The sequence below is a fragment of the Pipistrellus hanaki genome (assembly GCF_964339955.1).
Source record: "Pipistrellus hanaki genome assembly, chromosome: X".
Lineage (NCBI taxonomy): Eukaryota > Metazoa > Chordata > Mammalia > Chiroptera > Vespertilionidae > Pipistrellus > Pipistrellus hanaki.
This window is the reverse complement of record NC_140524.1, coordinates 66,049,338-66,063,927: the sequence shown is the minus strand read 5'-3', so window position 1 is coordinate 66,063,927 and position 14,590 is coordinate 66,049,338. Positions and strand designations below refer to the sequence as shown.

Genomic DNA, 14,590 nt, shown 5'->3' with positions numbered 1-14,590 from the left:
CAATGAAAACACAGCAATCCAAAATCTATGGAACACAGCAAAATCAGTTTTGAGAGGGAAGTTCATACCTCTACAAGCCTATTGCAAAAAAAAAAAAAAAAAAAAAAAAAAAAAAGGTAACAAATTGTGTAACTCTACAACTCAAAGAGTTAGAAAAAGAGCAACAAGACAAGCCCAGTGTAAGCAGAAGGAAGGAAATAATAAAAATCAGAGCAGAGATAAACGACATAGAGACCAAAGAAATAATACATAAGATCAACAAAACCAAGAGCTGGTTCTTTGAAAGGATAAACAAGATTGATGAATCTTTAGCCAGGCTAACCAACAAGAGAGAGGACCCAAATAAACAAAATCAGAAACAAAAGAGGTGAAATAACAACAGACCTCTCCAGAATACAAAGGATCGTAACAAAATACTATGAACAACTCTATTCCAACAAACTGGACAACCTAGAGGAAGTGGACATATTCCTAGAAAAATACAAACTTCCAAAACTCAATCAGGAAGAATCTAAAAACCTCAATAGACCAGTGACTTGGGAACAAATTGAAACAGTCATCAAAAAGCTTCCAGCAAACATAAGCCCAGGGCCAGATGTCTTCACAGGAGAGATTTACCAAGCATTCAAGGAAGAACTAAAACCTATCCTCAGACTATTCCAAAAAATTCAAGAAGGAACACTTCCAAACTCATTCTGTGAAGCCAGCATCACCCTAATACCAAAACCAGATAAAGACAACTCAATGAAAGAGAATTACAGGCAATATCCCTCATGAACGTAGATGCCAAAATCCTCAACAAAATTCTAGCAAATCGGCTCCAGCAGAGCATCACAAAGATCATACACCATGACCAAGTAGGATTTATTTCGGGAATGCAAGGATGGTACAATATCCGCAAATCAATAAACATGATACATCACATAAACAAATTGAAAGATAAAAATCATATAGTCATATCAATTGATGCAGAAAGTGCATTTGATATAATTTAACACCCTTTCCTGATAAAAACTCTGAACAAAGTGGGAGTACAAGGATCATACCTCAACATAATAAAAGCTATATATGATAAACCCACAGCCAACACCATACTCAATGGGCAAAAACTAAAACCATTCCCTCTAAGAACAGGAACAAGACAGGAATGCCCACTCTCACCACTCCTGTTTGACATAGTACTGGAAGTACTAGCCATTGCAATTAGACAAGAGGAAATAAAAGGCATCTAAATTGAAAAGAAGAAGTAAAGTTATCCTTATTTGCAGATGACATGATATTGTACATAAAAAAACCCAAAACACTCCATCAAAAAACTAATTGACTTAATAAATGAATTTGGCAATGTAGCAGGATACAAAATTAACGCCAAGAAATCTATGGCATTTCTATACACCAATAGTGAACTTGCAGAAACAGAGACTAAAAAGGCAATCCCATTTAACATCGCACCAAAAATATTAAGATACCTAGGAATAAACTTAACTAAGGAGGTAAAAGACCTATACTCGGAAAACTACACAACACTGAAAAAAAGAGATAGAGGAAGATGTAAACAGGTGGAAGAACATACCATGTTCATGGCTTGGTAGAATCAATATCATTAAAATGTCCATATTTCTCAAAGCAATTTATAGGTTCAATGCACTCCCCATTAAAATACCAACGGCACATTTCACTGACCTAGAAAGAACTCTCCAAAAGTTCATTTGGAACAATAAATGACCTGGAATAGCCACAGCAATCCTAGGAAAGAAAAGTAGGAGGGATCTCAATACCAGACTTCAAGCTGTATTACAAAGCCACTGTTCTCAAAATAGCCTGGTACTGGCAGAAGAACAGACATAAACATCAATGGAATAGAATTAAGAACCCAGATATCAATCCAAATCACTATGCTCAATTAATACTTGACAAAGGAGGCATGAACATACAATGGAGTCAAGACAGTCTCTTCAATAAATGGTGTTGGGAAAATTGGACAGATACATGCAAAAGAATGAAACTAGATCACCAACTTACACCATACACAAAAATAAACTGAAAATGGATACAGGTCTAAAACATAAGACATGAAACCATAAAAATACTAGAGGCATCCACAGGTAGCAAAATCTCAGACATAAGCCAAAAGAATTTATTCACTGATACTGCCCTTAGGGTAATGGAAGCAAAAGAGAAAATAAACAAATGGGACTACATCAAAATAAAAAGCTTTTTTACAGCAAAAGAAACCATCAACAAAACAACAAGAAAGCCCACTGTATGGGAGAACATATTTGCAAATGTTATCACTGATAAAGGTTTAATCTCCAACATCTACAGACAGCTTATACAACTTAATAAAAGGAAGATAAATGACCCAATTAAAAAATGGGCAATGGATCTAAATAGAATCTTCTCAAAAGAAGACAGAAGTAAGGCCAAGAGGCACATGAAAACCTGCTCAAAGTCACTAATTATCTGAGAGATGCAAATCAAAACAACAATGCGGTACCATCTCACACCTGTCAGAATGGCCAACATCAACAAATCAACAAACGACAAGTGTTGGCAAGGTTGTGGAGAAAAAGGAACCCTCGTGCACTGCTGGTAGAATGTAGACTGGTGCAGCCACTGTGGAGAACAGTATGGAGCTTCCTCAGAAACTGAAAATAGAACTCCCATTTGACCCAGTAATCCCACTCCTAGGATTATATCCCAAGAAACTAGAAACACCAATCAGAAAGGATATATGCACCCCTCTGTTCATAGCAGCACAATTTACAATAGCTAGAATTTGGAAACAGCCTAGTTGCCCGTCAGCAGATGATTGGATCCAAAAACTATGGTACATCTACACAATGGAATATTATGCTGCCATAAAAAAAGAAGAAATTCTCATCATTTGCAGCAACCTTGATGGAATTGGAGAACATCATGCTGAGTGAAATAAGCCAATCAATGAAAGAGAAATACCACATGACCTCACTCATTTATGGATGATAAAGAACATTATAAACTGAAGAACCAAAAGGTAGATATAAAGACAGTAAAGCAACAACCAGACTGCCAAATTACAGCGGAGAGGGTAGGGAGATCTGGGGTAGATAGACCAACCGAAGGACTTGCATATATGCGTATAAGTACAACCAATGAACACAAAACTCTGGGGAGGGAGGGCAATGGTATACGTACAAAAATAATAATTTAATTTTAAAAATTTTAAAAATAAAAATTAATAAATATTTTATTTACCTGAAACTTAAAAAAAAAAAAAAAAAAAAGAAAAGAAAAGAAAAAAAGGCAGAGGACTTGAAAATAATCTATCCTAATAAGACTTACAGCCCTAACTAGTTTTTCTCAGTGGATAAAGCGTCAGTCTGTGGACTGAAAGATCCCAGGTTCGATTCCGGTCAAGGGCATGTACTTTGGTTGTGGACGCATCCTCAGTAGGAGGTATGCAGGTGGCAGCTGATCGATGTTTCTCTCTCACCAATGTTTCTAACTCTCTATCCCTCCCCTTTCCTCTCTGTAAAAATTCAATAAAATATATTTTAAAAAATAATAAATCTTAAAAACAGCCAATAGATATATGAAAAGATGTTCAACCCCACTAGCAATTAGGGTATGCAAATTAAAACTATAATTATCAACAACACAAGCAATAACTAATCTTGGAGAGGTTGTGGAAAAGGCAACCCTCATTTACTGCTGGTGGGAATGTACATTGGTACAACCACTATGAAAAGCAGTCTGGCAATTCCTAAAAAAAAAAAAAAAAAAAAAAAAAAAAAAAAAAAAAATTAAAATCGAGCTACTATACATCCCAGCAATTCTCCTTATGGGTAAATATCTGAAAAACTCAAAAGTCATTTATACACAAAGATATATGTACCCCTGTGTTCATTGCAGCATTATTCGTGGTGGACAAGACATAAAAACAGACAAAGTGCCCTGCAATAGAGGAGTCGATAAAGAAGACTTGGTACATATATACAATGGAATACTACTCAGCCATAAGAAAAGATGAAATAGTGTAATTTACAACAACATGGATGGACCTTGAGAACATTATGCTAAGTGAATTAAGTCAGACAGAAAAAAAAAACTAAGAAACAAGATTTCACTCCTATGTGGGATATAAAACTGAAACTTATGAATACAAACAGCAGTGTGGTGGTTGCCAGGCCAATGGAGGCAAAGGGTGTCCTAATATGAGGTGACAGGAGAAGACTTGACTCTAGGTGGTAGACACATGGTACTGTAATCAGATTTTTAAACTAAGAAATCCACACATGAAACCTATATCTTCATGTTGACCAATGTCACCCAAATAGAATTTAATATAAATAAATAAATAAATAAATAAATAAATAAATAGATAGATAGATAGATAGATAAAATACAAAGACTCATAAAATTACTATGAAAAATTATATTCTAATAAGGTGGACAGACTAGATAAAAGTGATACATTTCTAGAAAAATACAACCTTCCAAAACCATTAGGAAGAATCCGAAAAACTTAAAAGGATAACTACTGATGATAGTGAAGCAGTAATCAAAAAAACTACAAGTAAACAAAAGCTGTGGTCTGGAAGGCTTCACAGGAGACTTTTACCAAACATTCGAAGAAGAACTAACAGCAATCCTCCTCAAAGTGTCCCAAAACATCCAAGAGGAAGGAACACTTACAAGCTCCTTTTATGAGGCTAGCATTACCCTAATTCCAAAACCAGATAAAGACACCACAAAGATAGAGAACTACAGGCCAATATTCCTGATGAACATAGATGCTAAAATCCTCCAAAAAATATTAGCAAATAGAATCCAGTAATATATTAAAAAGATCATATACTGGACAACACAAGGATGCAAGACTGGTAAAATATTCATAAATCAATAAATGTGATACATCACATAATCAAATTGCAAGAAAAAAATCACATGATCATATTAATCTTTGCAGAAAAGGCACTTGACAAAATCTAACCATCTTTTTTGATAAAAACTGTCAGTGCAGATGACATGATATTGTACATAAAAAACCCAAAAGACTCCATTAAAAAACTAATTGAATTAATAAATGAATTTGGCAATGTAGCAGGATACAAAATTAATGCCAAGAAATCCATGGCATTTCTATACACCAACAGTAAAACTACAGAAACAGAGACTAAAAAAGCAATTCCATTTACCATCGCACCAAAAAAATTAAGATACCTAGGAATAAATTTAACTAAGGAAGTAAAGGACCTATATGCAGAAAACTACACGACACTGAAAAAAGAGATAGAGGAAGATGTAAGGAGACGGAAGAACGTATCATGTTCATGGATTGGTAGAATCAACATCATCAAAATGTCCATACTTCCTAAAGCAATCTATAGGTTCAATGAACTCCCCATTAAAATACCAACGGCATATTTCACTGACCTAGAAAGAACTCTCCAAAAGTTCATTTGGAACAATAAAAGACCCCGAATAGCCACAGAAATCCTGAGAAAGAAGAGTAAAGTAGGAGGGATCTGAATACCAGACTTCAAACTGTATTACAAAGCCACTGTTCTCAAAACAGCGTGGTACTGGCACAAGAACAGACATATAGATCAATGGAATAGAATTGAGAACCCAGATATCAACCCAAATCACTATGCTCAATTAATACTTGACAAAGGAGACACGAATATACAATGGAGTCAGGACAGTTTCTTCAATAAATGGTGTTGGGAAAATTGGGCAGACACATGCAAAAGAATGAAACTAGATCACCAACTTACACCATACACAAAAATAAACTCAAAATGGATGCAGGACTTAAACATCAGACGGGAAACCATAAAAATACTAGAAGCATCCACAGGCAGCAAAATCTCAGACGTATGCCAAAAGAACTTCTTCACTGATACTACCCCTAGGGCAATGGAAGCTAAAGAGAAAATAAACAATTGGGACTACATCAAAATAAAAAGCTTTTTTACAGCAAAAGAAACCATCAACAAAACAACAAGAAAGCCCATGGTGTGGGAGAACATATTTGCAAATAACACCACTGATAAAGGTTTAATCTCCAACATCTATAGACAGCTGATACAACTAAATAAAAGGAAGGTGAATGATCCAATTAAGAAATGGGCAATGGACCTAAATAGAATATTTTCAAAAGAAGACAGAAGGAAGGCCAAAAGGCACATGAAAACATGCTCAAAGTTACTAATTATCCGAGAGATGCAAATCAAAACAACAATGCGGTACCATCTCACACCTGTCAGAATGGCCAACATCAACAAATCGACAAACGACAAGTGTTGGCGAGGTTGTGGAGAAAAAGGAACCCTCGTGCACTGCTGGTGGGAATGCAGACTGGTGCAACCACTGTGGAGAACAGTGTGGAGTTTCCTCAAAAAACTGAAAATGGAACTCCCATTTGACCCAGTAATCCCACTCCTAGGAATATATCCCAGAAACTAGAAACACCAATCAGAAAGGATATATGCACCCCTATGTTCATAGCAGCACAATCTACAATAGCCAGAATTTGGAAACAGCCTAGGTGCCCATCAGCAGATGAGTGAATCCAAAAACTATAGTACATATACACAATGGAATACTATGCTGCCATAAAAAAGAAGGAATTCTCATCATTTGCAGCAACCTGGATGGAATTGGAGAACATCATGCTGAGTGAAATAAGCCAATCAATGAAAGAGAAACACCACATGACCCCACTCATTTGTGGATAATAAAAATCATTATAAACTGATAAACCAAAAGATAGATACAGAGACAGTAAAGCAACAAGCAGATTGTCAAATTACAGGGGGGAGAGGAGGAAGATCTGGGGGAGATAATAGATCAACTGAAGGACTTGTATACATGCATATAAGTACAACCAATGGACATGGAACTCTGGGGAGGGAGGGGATGTGTGGGAGGGAGGGAGGGGGGAAAAATCAATAAAATATGTAAATAAATAAATAAATAAATAAATACAAAAAAAAAACAAAACTGTCAGTGAAGTAGGAATAGAGGGATCATACCTCAACATAATAAAAGTTGTATATGAAAAACCAACAGCCAAAACTATACTTAATGGGCAAAAATGAAAACCATTACTCCTAAGAACAGGAACCAGAGATGTCCACTTTCACCACTCTTACTCAATATAGTATTGGAAGCCCTAGCAATAGTGACCAGTAAGAAAACAAATAAATGGTATCCAAATTGTAAAAAAGAAAGTAAAACTCTCACTATTCAGATGATATGATATTGTACACAGAAAAACCTAAAGAGTCCACCAGAAAACTACTAGATTTAATATATGAATTTGGCAACAAAGCAGGATACAAAATTAACTCCAAAAAATCATCGGCATTTATATACACCAACTAGTGGCCCAGTGCACAAAATTCATGCATGGGGGGTCCCTCAGCCCAGCCTTCATCCTCTCCAATCGTGGACCCCTTGGGGGACATCCCTCTCGCAATCTGGGAATGCTGGCTCCTAACCACTCACCTGCCTGGCTGCCTGATCACCCCTAACTTCCCTCCCTTGCCAGCTTGATCTCATCCCCAACTGCCCTCCACTGCCAGCCTGATCTCACCCCCAATTGCCCTCCCCTGACCGCCTGGTCATCCCCAACTTCCTTCCCCTGCCAACCTGATCTCGCCCCCAACTGTCCTCCCCTGCCAGCCTGATCTTGCCCCCAACCACCCTCCCCTGCAGGCCTAATCTCACCCCCAACTGCCCTCCCCTGCCGGCCTGATCACCTCTAACTGCCTCTGCCTCAGCATCCAACACTATGGCTTTGTCCAGAAGGAAGTTGGCCATCCAGAAGATGGCCAGTTAATATGGTCTAATTAGGATATTACCCTTTTATTAGTATGGATAGATTATATAGGTTAGGATTGCTTAAATGGAGGGTGGAAGCCTTTTTCAGCAGGAGGAGATGCTCTTGGCAGACAAAACTACTTAATCCCTATATCTGGACAGATAGCCAGCCATATGCACTATATTACCAAACTGGTCATTAAAAAGTTGAACCACTTTCTTACACCTTACAAAATCAGCTGTTGCCCTTAAAACCCCTCCTCAGCTTCCACCTTAAGTTATCCCTTTGCAATTCACCCAGATTAGGTTCTGATTGGTTCATTTCTATTGAGCATCAAAAGCTCCACCTCCTAGACAGCCATTGGCTCCTTGCAGTTCACTCAGATTTGGTTCTAATTGGTTGGTTTCTATGCCAGTCAGTGTCAAAAGCTCCACTTCCTAGGTAGCCATTGGCTCCTCGCAGCTCACCCAGATTTGGTTCTGATTGGTTGATTTCTATTCCAGTCAGCATGTCCAGACCTATATCTCGGCCTGATCAGAGAGGCAGGGCTGACCAGCAGCTTCCCCAGGCTTCTGGCAAGGCTCGGGGGAGAGAGAGAGAGAGAGAGAGAGAGAGAGAGAGAGAGAGAGAGAGAGAGAGAGAGAGAGAGAGAGAGAAGGGCTGATCAGCAGCTGCCATGGAAGCTGCGGATCTGACCCTGCTTCTCTCTCTGGGCCTCTCCAGCAGCCGTGCTTCTCTATCTCCAAGAGGTCAGCAGTTCAGCCCGTTTGCCAGTCCCCGACCACCCAAGCATGCTGTGCGCGCAGACTGGCATTTGATCATCCCTTCGGTTGTTTTAGATGTTACGGACCCTGGCCCTTTATATATATATATATATATATATATATATATATATATATATATATATATATATATATATATGTGTGTGTGTGTGTGTGTGTGTGTGTGTGTGTGTGTGTGTGTGTGTATGTATGTATGTATATATATGTATGTATGTATATATATATATGTATGTATATATATATATATATATATATATATATATATATATATATATATATATACTAGAGGCCCAGTGCATGAAAATTGTGCAAGGGGAAGGGGTGTCCCTCAGCACAGCCTATATGCACCCTCTCCAATCTGGGACCCCTTGAGGGATGTCAGACATCCCTCTAACAATCCAAGACTGCTGGCTTCCAACTGCTCACCTGCCTGCCTGCCTGATTGCCCCTAAATGCTTCTGCCTGCCAGCCTGATCACCCCTTAACCACTCCCCTGCCAGCCCAATTTCCCCTAACTGCCCTCCCCTGTTGGCATGGTTGCCCTTATCTGTCCTCCCGGCAGGCCTGGTTGCCCCAAAGAGCCCTCCCCTACTGGCCCGGTCACTACTAACTGCCCTCCCTTACCAGCCTGCTCACCCCTAACTGCCCTCCCCTGCCCTGCCAGCCTGGTTGCCCCTAACTGCACTCCTTTGCTGGCATGGTTTCCCCCAACTTCCCTCCCCTGCAGGCGTGGTCACCCCCAACTGCCTTCCCCTACAGGCCTGGTCATCCCCAACTGCCCTCCCATGCTGGCCTCATATCCCCTGGCTGCCCTCCCCTGCAGGCCTGATCTCCCCCAATTTCCCTCCCCTGCAGGCCTGGTCCCCCCCCCCAACTGCCCTCTCCTGTAGGCATGGTTCACCCTTAACAGCCCTCTCCTGATAGCCTGGTCACCCCCAACTGCCCTTCCCTGCAGGCCTGGTTCCCCCAAACTTCCCTCCCCTGAAGGATTTGTCCCTCCAAACTGCCCTCCACTGTAGGCCTGGTTCACCCCTAAATACCCTCCCCTGCTGGCCTGGTTGCCCCGAACTGTCCTCCCCTGAAGGCCTGGTTCCCCCAAACTTCCCTCCCCTGAAGGATTTGCCCCTCCAAACTGCCCTCCACTGTAGGCCTGGTTCACCCCTAAATACCCTCCCCTGCTGGCCTGGTTGCCCCGAACTGTCCTCCCCTGAAGGCCTGTTTGACCCTAACTGACTTCCCCTGCAGGCCTGGTCCCCCCCACTGCCCTCCCCTGCAGACCTGGTTGACCCTAACTGCCCTCCCCTGCAGGCCTGACCCCCCACCCCTACTGTCCTCTCCTGCAGGCCTGGTTGACCCTAACTGCCCTCCACTGCCAGCCTGGTCACCCCTAACTGCTCTCCCCTGCAGGTCTGGGCCCCCCGCCAACTGACCTCCCTTGCAGGCCAGGTCCTTCCCAACTGCTCTCCCCTGCAGTTCTGGCGCCCCCCCCCCCAACTGACCTCCCTTGCAGGCCTGGTTCCTCGCAACTGCCCTCCCCTGCTGGCCTGATTGCCCACAACTGCCTTCCCCTGCTGGCCATCTTGTGGTGGCCATCATGTGTCCACATGGGGGCAGCTATCTTTGACCACTTGGGCAGCCATCTTGTGTGTTGGAGTGATGGTTAATTTGCATATTATTCTTTATTATATAGGATACATATATAGATATAGATAGTAAACTCATAGAAAGAGAAACTTTAAAAAATGTATTTACTATTGCAACAAAAAGATTAAGATAGTTAGGAATAAACTTAACCAAGGAGTTAAAAGATCTATACTCAGCAAACTACAGTGTGTTTAACAAATAGGTAGAGGAAGATATAAACTTGTGGGAGAATATACAGGGTTCATGAATTGGTAGACCCAAAATCATCAATATTGTATATATGACCCAAAGCAATCTACTGATTCAATGCAATCCCTATTAAAATACTGATAGCCTGTTTCACAAATCTTGAAAAAACACTCCATAAATTTATATGAAATAAAAAAACACCCAAATAGGCTCCATAATCTTAAGAAGAACAAAGGCCAAAACCGGTTTGGCTCAGTGGATAGGGTGTCAGCCCGGGGACTGAAAAGTCCCAGGTTTGATTCTGGTCAAGGGCATATATCTTGGTTGTGGGCACATACCCAGTGTTGGGAGTCAGGAGGCAGCTGATGAATGTTTCTAACACTCTATACCTGTCCCTTCCTCTCTGTAAAAAAAATCAATAGAATATATTAAAAAAAGAAGAAGAAGAAGAAGAAGAACAAAGGTGGATGGATCAGAATATCAGACATAAAGAAGACACTGCGATCAAAACAACCTGGTATTGGCACAAGAACCAGCATATAAATCAATGGGACAGAAAAGAGGGCTCAAAAATCAACCCAAACCATTATACTTAATTAATATTTGGCAAAGGAGGCAAGAGAATACAATGGAGTAAAGAATATATCTTCAGAAAATGGTGTTGGGAAAATTGGACAGGTACATGCAAAAAAATGAAACCAGACAACCAACTTACATCATACAAAAGATTAAATTCAAACTTGATAACAGACTTAATTATAAAACCATAAAAATATAGCAGAAACCATAAAAACATTAGAAGAAACGATCAGCAGACATCTCTCTAAGAAATGTTTGCTTCTATATCTCGTAGGTTAAGGGAAACTAAGGAAACAAAAACAAAACAAAACAAAACAAAACAAAACAAAACAAAACAACAACAACAAAAAAAAAAACGCATGGGATCACACCAAAATAAAAAGCTTCTGCACAGAAAAAGAAATCATCAACAAAATGAAAAGGAAACCACTATCTGCAAGAACATATTTGACAATGATACTTCTAATAAAGGGTTAATTTACAAAATATATAAGGACTTCATATATATTAACAAAAATAAGACAAACAATCCAATTTAAAACATGGTCAAATGACCTAAGTAGACACTTCTCCAAAGTGGAGCTACATATGGCCAAGAAATATATGTAAAAATGCTCAAAGTCAACTATCATCATAGATATGCAAATTTATATGACAATAAGTATCACCTCATATGTGTCAGAATCAGCAAATGACAAGTGCTGACAAGGATGTAGCAAAATGAAAACCCTAACACATTGTTGGTGGGAATGCAGACTGGTACAACCACGGTGGAAAACAGAATGGTTTCTTCAAAATGTTAAAAATGGAACTGCCATTTAACCTAGTCATTACACTTCTAGGAATATATCCTAATAAACCTGAAGCACCAATCAGAAAGAATATATGCACCCCCATGTTCATAGCAATGCAATTTACAATAGCTAAGATCCAGAAACAGCCCAAGTGCCCATCAGTAGATCAGTGGATCAAAAAACTGTGACACATTTACACCTTGGAATACTATTCAGCTGTAAAAAAGGAGAATCTCTTACCTTTGAGATAGTATCAAAGGACCTGGAGAGTATTATGCTAAAGTAAATAAGCCAGTAAGACAAAGATAAGTATCACATGATCTCACTCATATGTCAAATCTAATGAAAAAAATAAACTGATGAACAAAATAGATTCCGAGACATACCGTGTTTCCCCGAAAATAAAACATCCTCCTAAAATAAGACCTACTTACAGATTTCCTTATGAGTGAAATATAAGGCATCCCCCTGAAAATAAGGCCCCCAGGCTCTGTCTCAGAATGAAAATTAATTTACCATAAACTGGTCCCTAGGGCCACCCCGACTGGCGTCTAGCAACCAGTGACATTACTCGGAGTCCTGACATCACGGCTGTACGGAGGAGGACTGAAGGTCAGAGTGAGCGGTGAGCGCCAGGTGGGAGAGAGGAGGAGACTTTCACAGATGCGTGTAGAAGAACAGAAGGATTAGAAAGGACAGGACACGGCGAAGGTGGTGAGTGTTGGTCTGTCTCTGGTGACACTACCTGATGCTGGCGGTCGCCCTCATGATGACTGAAGGTTCTCAGTCAGTGGCAGACCCTGCTCCAGCCCAGATCCAGGCCCCAGCAAGCCCAGTGACAGTCCCCAGGCAGGCCCCAGGGGTAAATGTCTGATAAAGGGGTAGGGGGGATATCTGGTGAAGGTGTTCAGTGGCACAGGGGTGGGGGGGATCACTTAAAATGACACAGGAGGATCAGAGGGGGCAATCACAATGACACAGGAGGATCAAAAGGGGTTACTAAAATGGTAATCCCCCCTCTGATTCTCCTGTGCCATTTTTATTCCCCCCTCTGATCCCCCCTGTGTCATTTTAAGTGATCCCCCTCCCCCCACCTTGATACCCCAATTCCTTTTTTTTACCCCTAGAAATGAGCACAAAAAGAAAAAGCTACTTCGTGGAGTACAAGAAAGGAATTATGGAAGACTCTTGGGGCCACAATCTTACTGCTTTCTGCAAAGAGAAGATGTTGAGTATCCGATTGGTCCAAAAATGGCGAGCAGAGTATGGTAACCTCATTGAACAAGTGGACAAGGGAAATGCTAAAAAGCACAAGTGTGGATCAGGTCAGCAACCATTATTTTCCAAGCTGGAAGACCTGATCTGTGAATGGGTTGTTGACAGGAGAGCAGAGGCTTTGGTTGTGAATAGGGCTCAGATTCAAGAATTTGCCCTTGCAATGGCACCACAGTTTGACATAGCCCCCGAAGACTTCAAAGCATCACAACACTGGCTGGATAATTTCCTTCAGCAAAGTGAACTGTCTTTAAGAAGATCTACAACATTGTTTAGGTTGGAAGATACTCAAGTTATAAAGCGAGCACTTGCATTCAAGTCCTTTATTGATGATGCTGACTTCTCTAAATACAATCTTCCCAACATGATTGCTATGGATGAAACTGCAGTGTTTATGGGCCAATCATCTCAAACAACAATTGAACAGCGGGGTTCCTCCTTAGTGTACATTCCCTCCACTGCTTAGGAAAGTGCACGTGTTTCCTGTATTTTGGCAATTCGTCTGGATGGCGCTAAAATCCCACCTTTAATCATTTCTAAGGGCAAGAAGGAAAAGATTGAACATGTTTTGGGCGTTTTTATTCTTGAAACTGAAAAAGCCTGGGCCACACAAGCAGTTATAAGGAAGTGGGTCGATTTAATGCTGCAGCTTGTTATGCAAGGGAGCCAAAGAGGTCTGCTAGTCTGGGATGCAGCCAGCACTCACCACGCTAAAGAAATGAATACATTTCTTCACAAAAGAAAAAATAGATCAGATAATGATCCCCGCAGGAATGACGGCCTATCTCCAGACTCTTGATATTGAAATAAACAAGCCATTAAAAGACAATTTGTGCATGGAAATTATTGACTACGTTGAAAATAGAATGGAGAGAAATCAGCGTAGAAACTTTGTGAAACCTAAACTGCAACAAGTTGTGACTTGGGTGAAGAATTCATGGGAGAAAATCACTGACAGTTGCATTGCAAATGCACTGCAAGCAGGCTACCTTGAAAAGAAGTACTCATTTAAAGACAGTGCTGTTGCTAAACATGAGAGATTTGGTCCACTGATTCTGAAAGAAATGGAGTCACAAGAAATTCACCAGGAAATTCAGGAATGGGATTGTTATGATGATGTTCCAGAAGATGATGACATGATTGTCATTGAATAAATGAGTAAATTCTTGATACTGTAGGTTTCACAGTTTGTCTGGTTTGTGTTGACAACTACTGTACTACCGTACCGTATACAGGTAATAAATTTCCTTTATTTTCATTTAACAATAAATGTGTGCCATATTCTTCTTCATGGAAAAATAAGACATCCCCTGAAAATAAGACCTAGCGCATCTTTGGGAGCAAAAATTAATATAAGACACTGTCTTATTTTCAGGGAAACAGGGTAGAAGCATGGAACAGACTGATGAATCTCAGAGGAAGAGAGAGGGTGAAGATGAGGTGGGACAAGATTAACTGGGAAACTTATATGCACATATGAATAGTCTAAGCATGCATATAATAGTGTTGTGAAA

At 40.3% G+C, this 14,590-nt stretch overlaps 1 protein-coding gene across 1 annotated transcript; it reads left to right on the top strand.

Annotated features, from left to right (window-relative positions):
* Nucleotides 1-12,447: 12,447 nt before the first annotated feature.
* LOC311614709 (uncharacterized protein) lies at nt 12,448-14,208 on the top strand. Its single transcript, XM_084869808.1, has 2 exons — nt 12,448-12,515; nt 12,929-14,208. The coding sequence occupies exon 2, from the start codon at nt 12,931-12,933 to the stop codon at nt 13,540-13,542; it is 612 nt and encodes a 203-aa protein (XP_084725934.1). The 5' UTR covers nt 12,448-12,515; nt 12,929-12,930; the 3' UTR covers nt 13,543-14,208.
* Nucleotides 14,209-14,590: the final 382 nt, after the last annotated feature.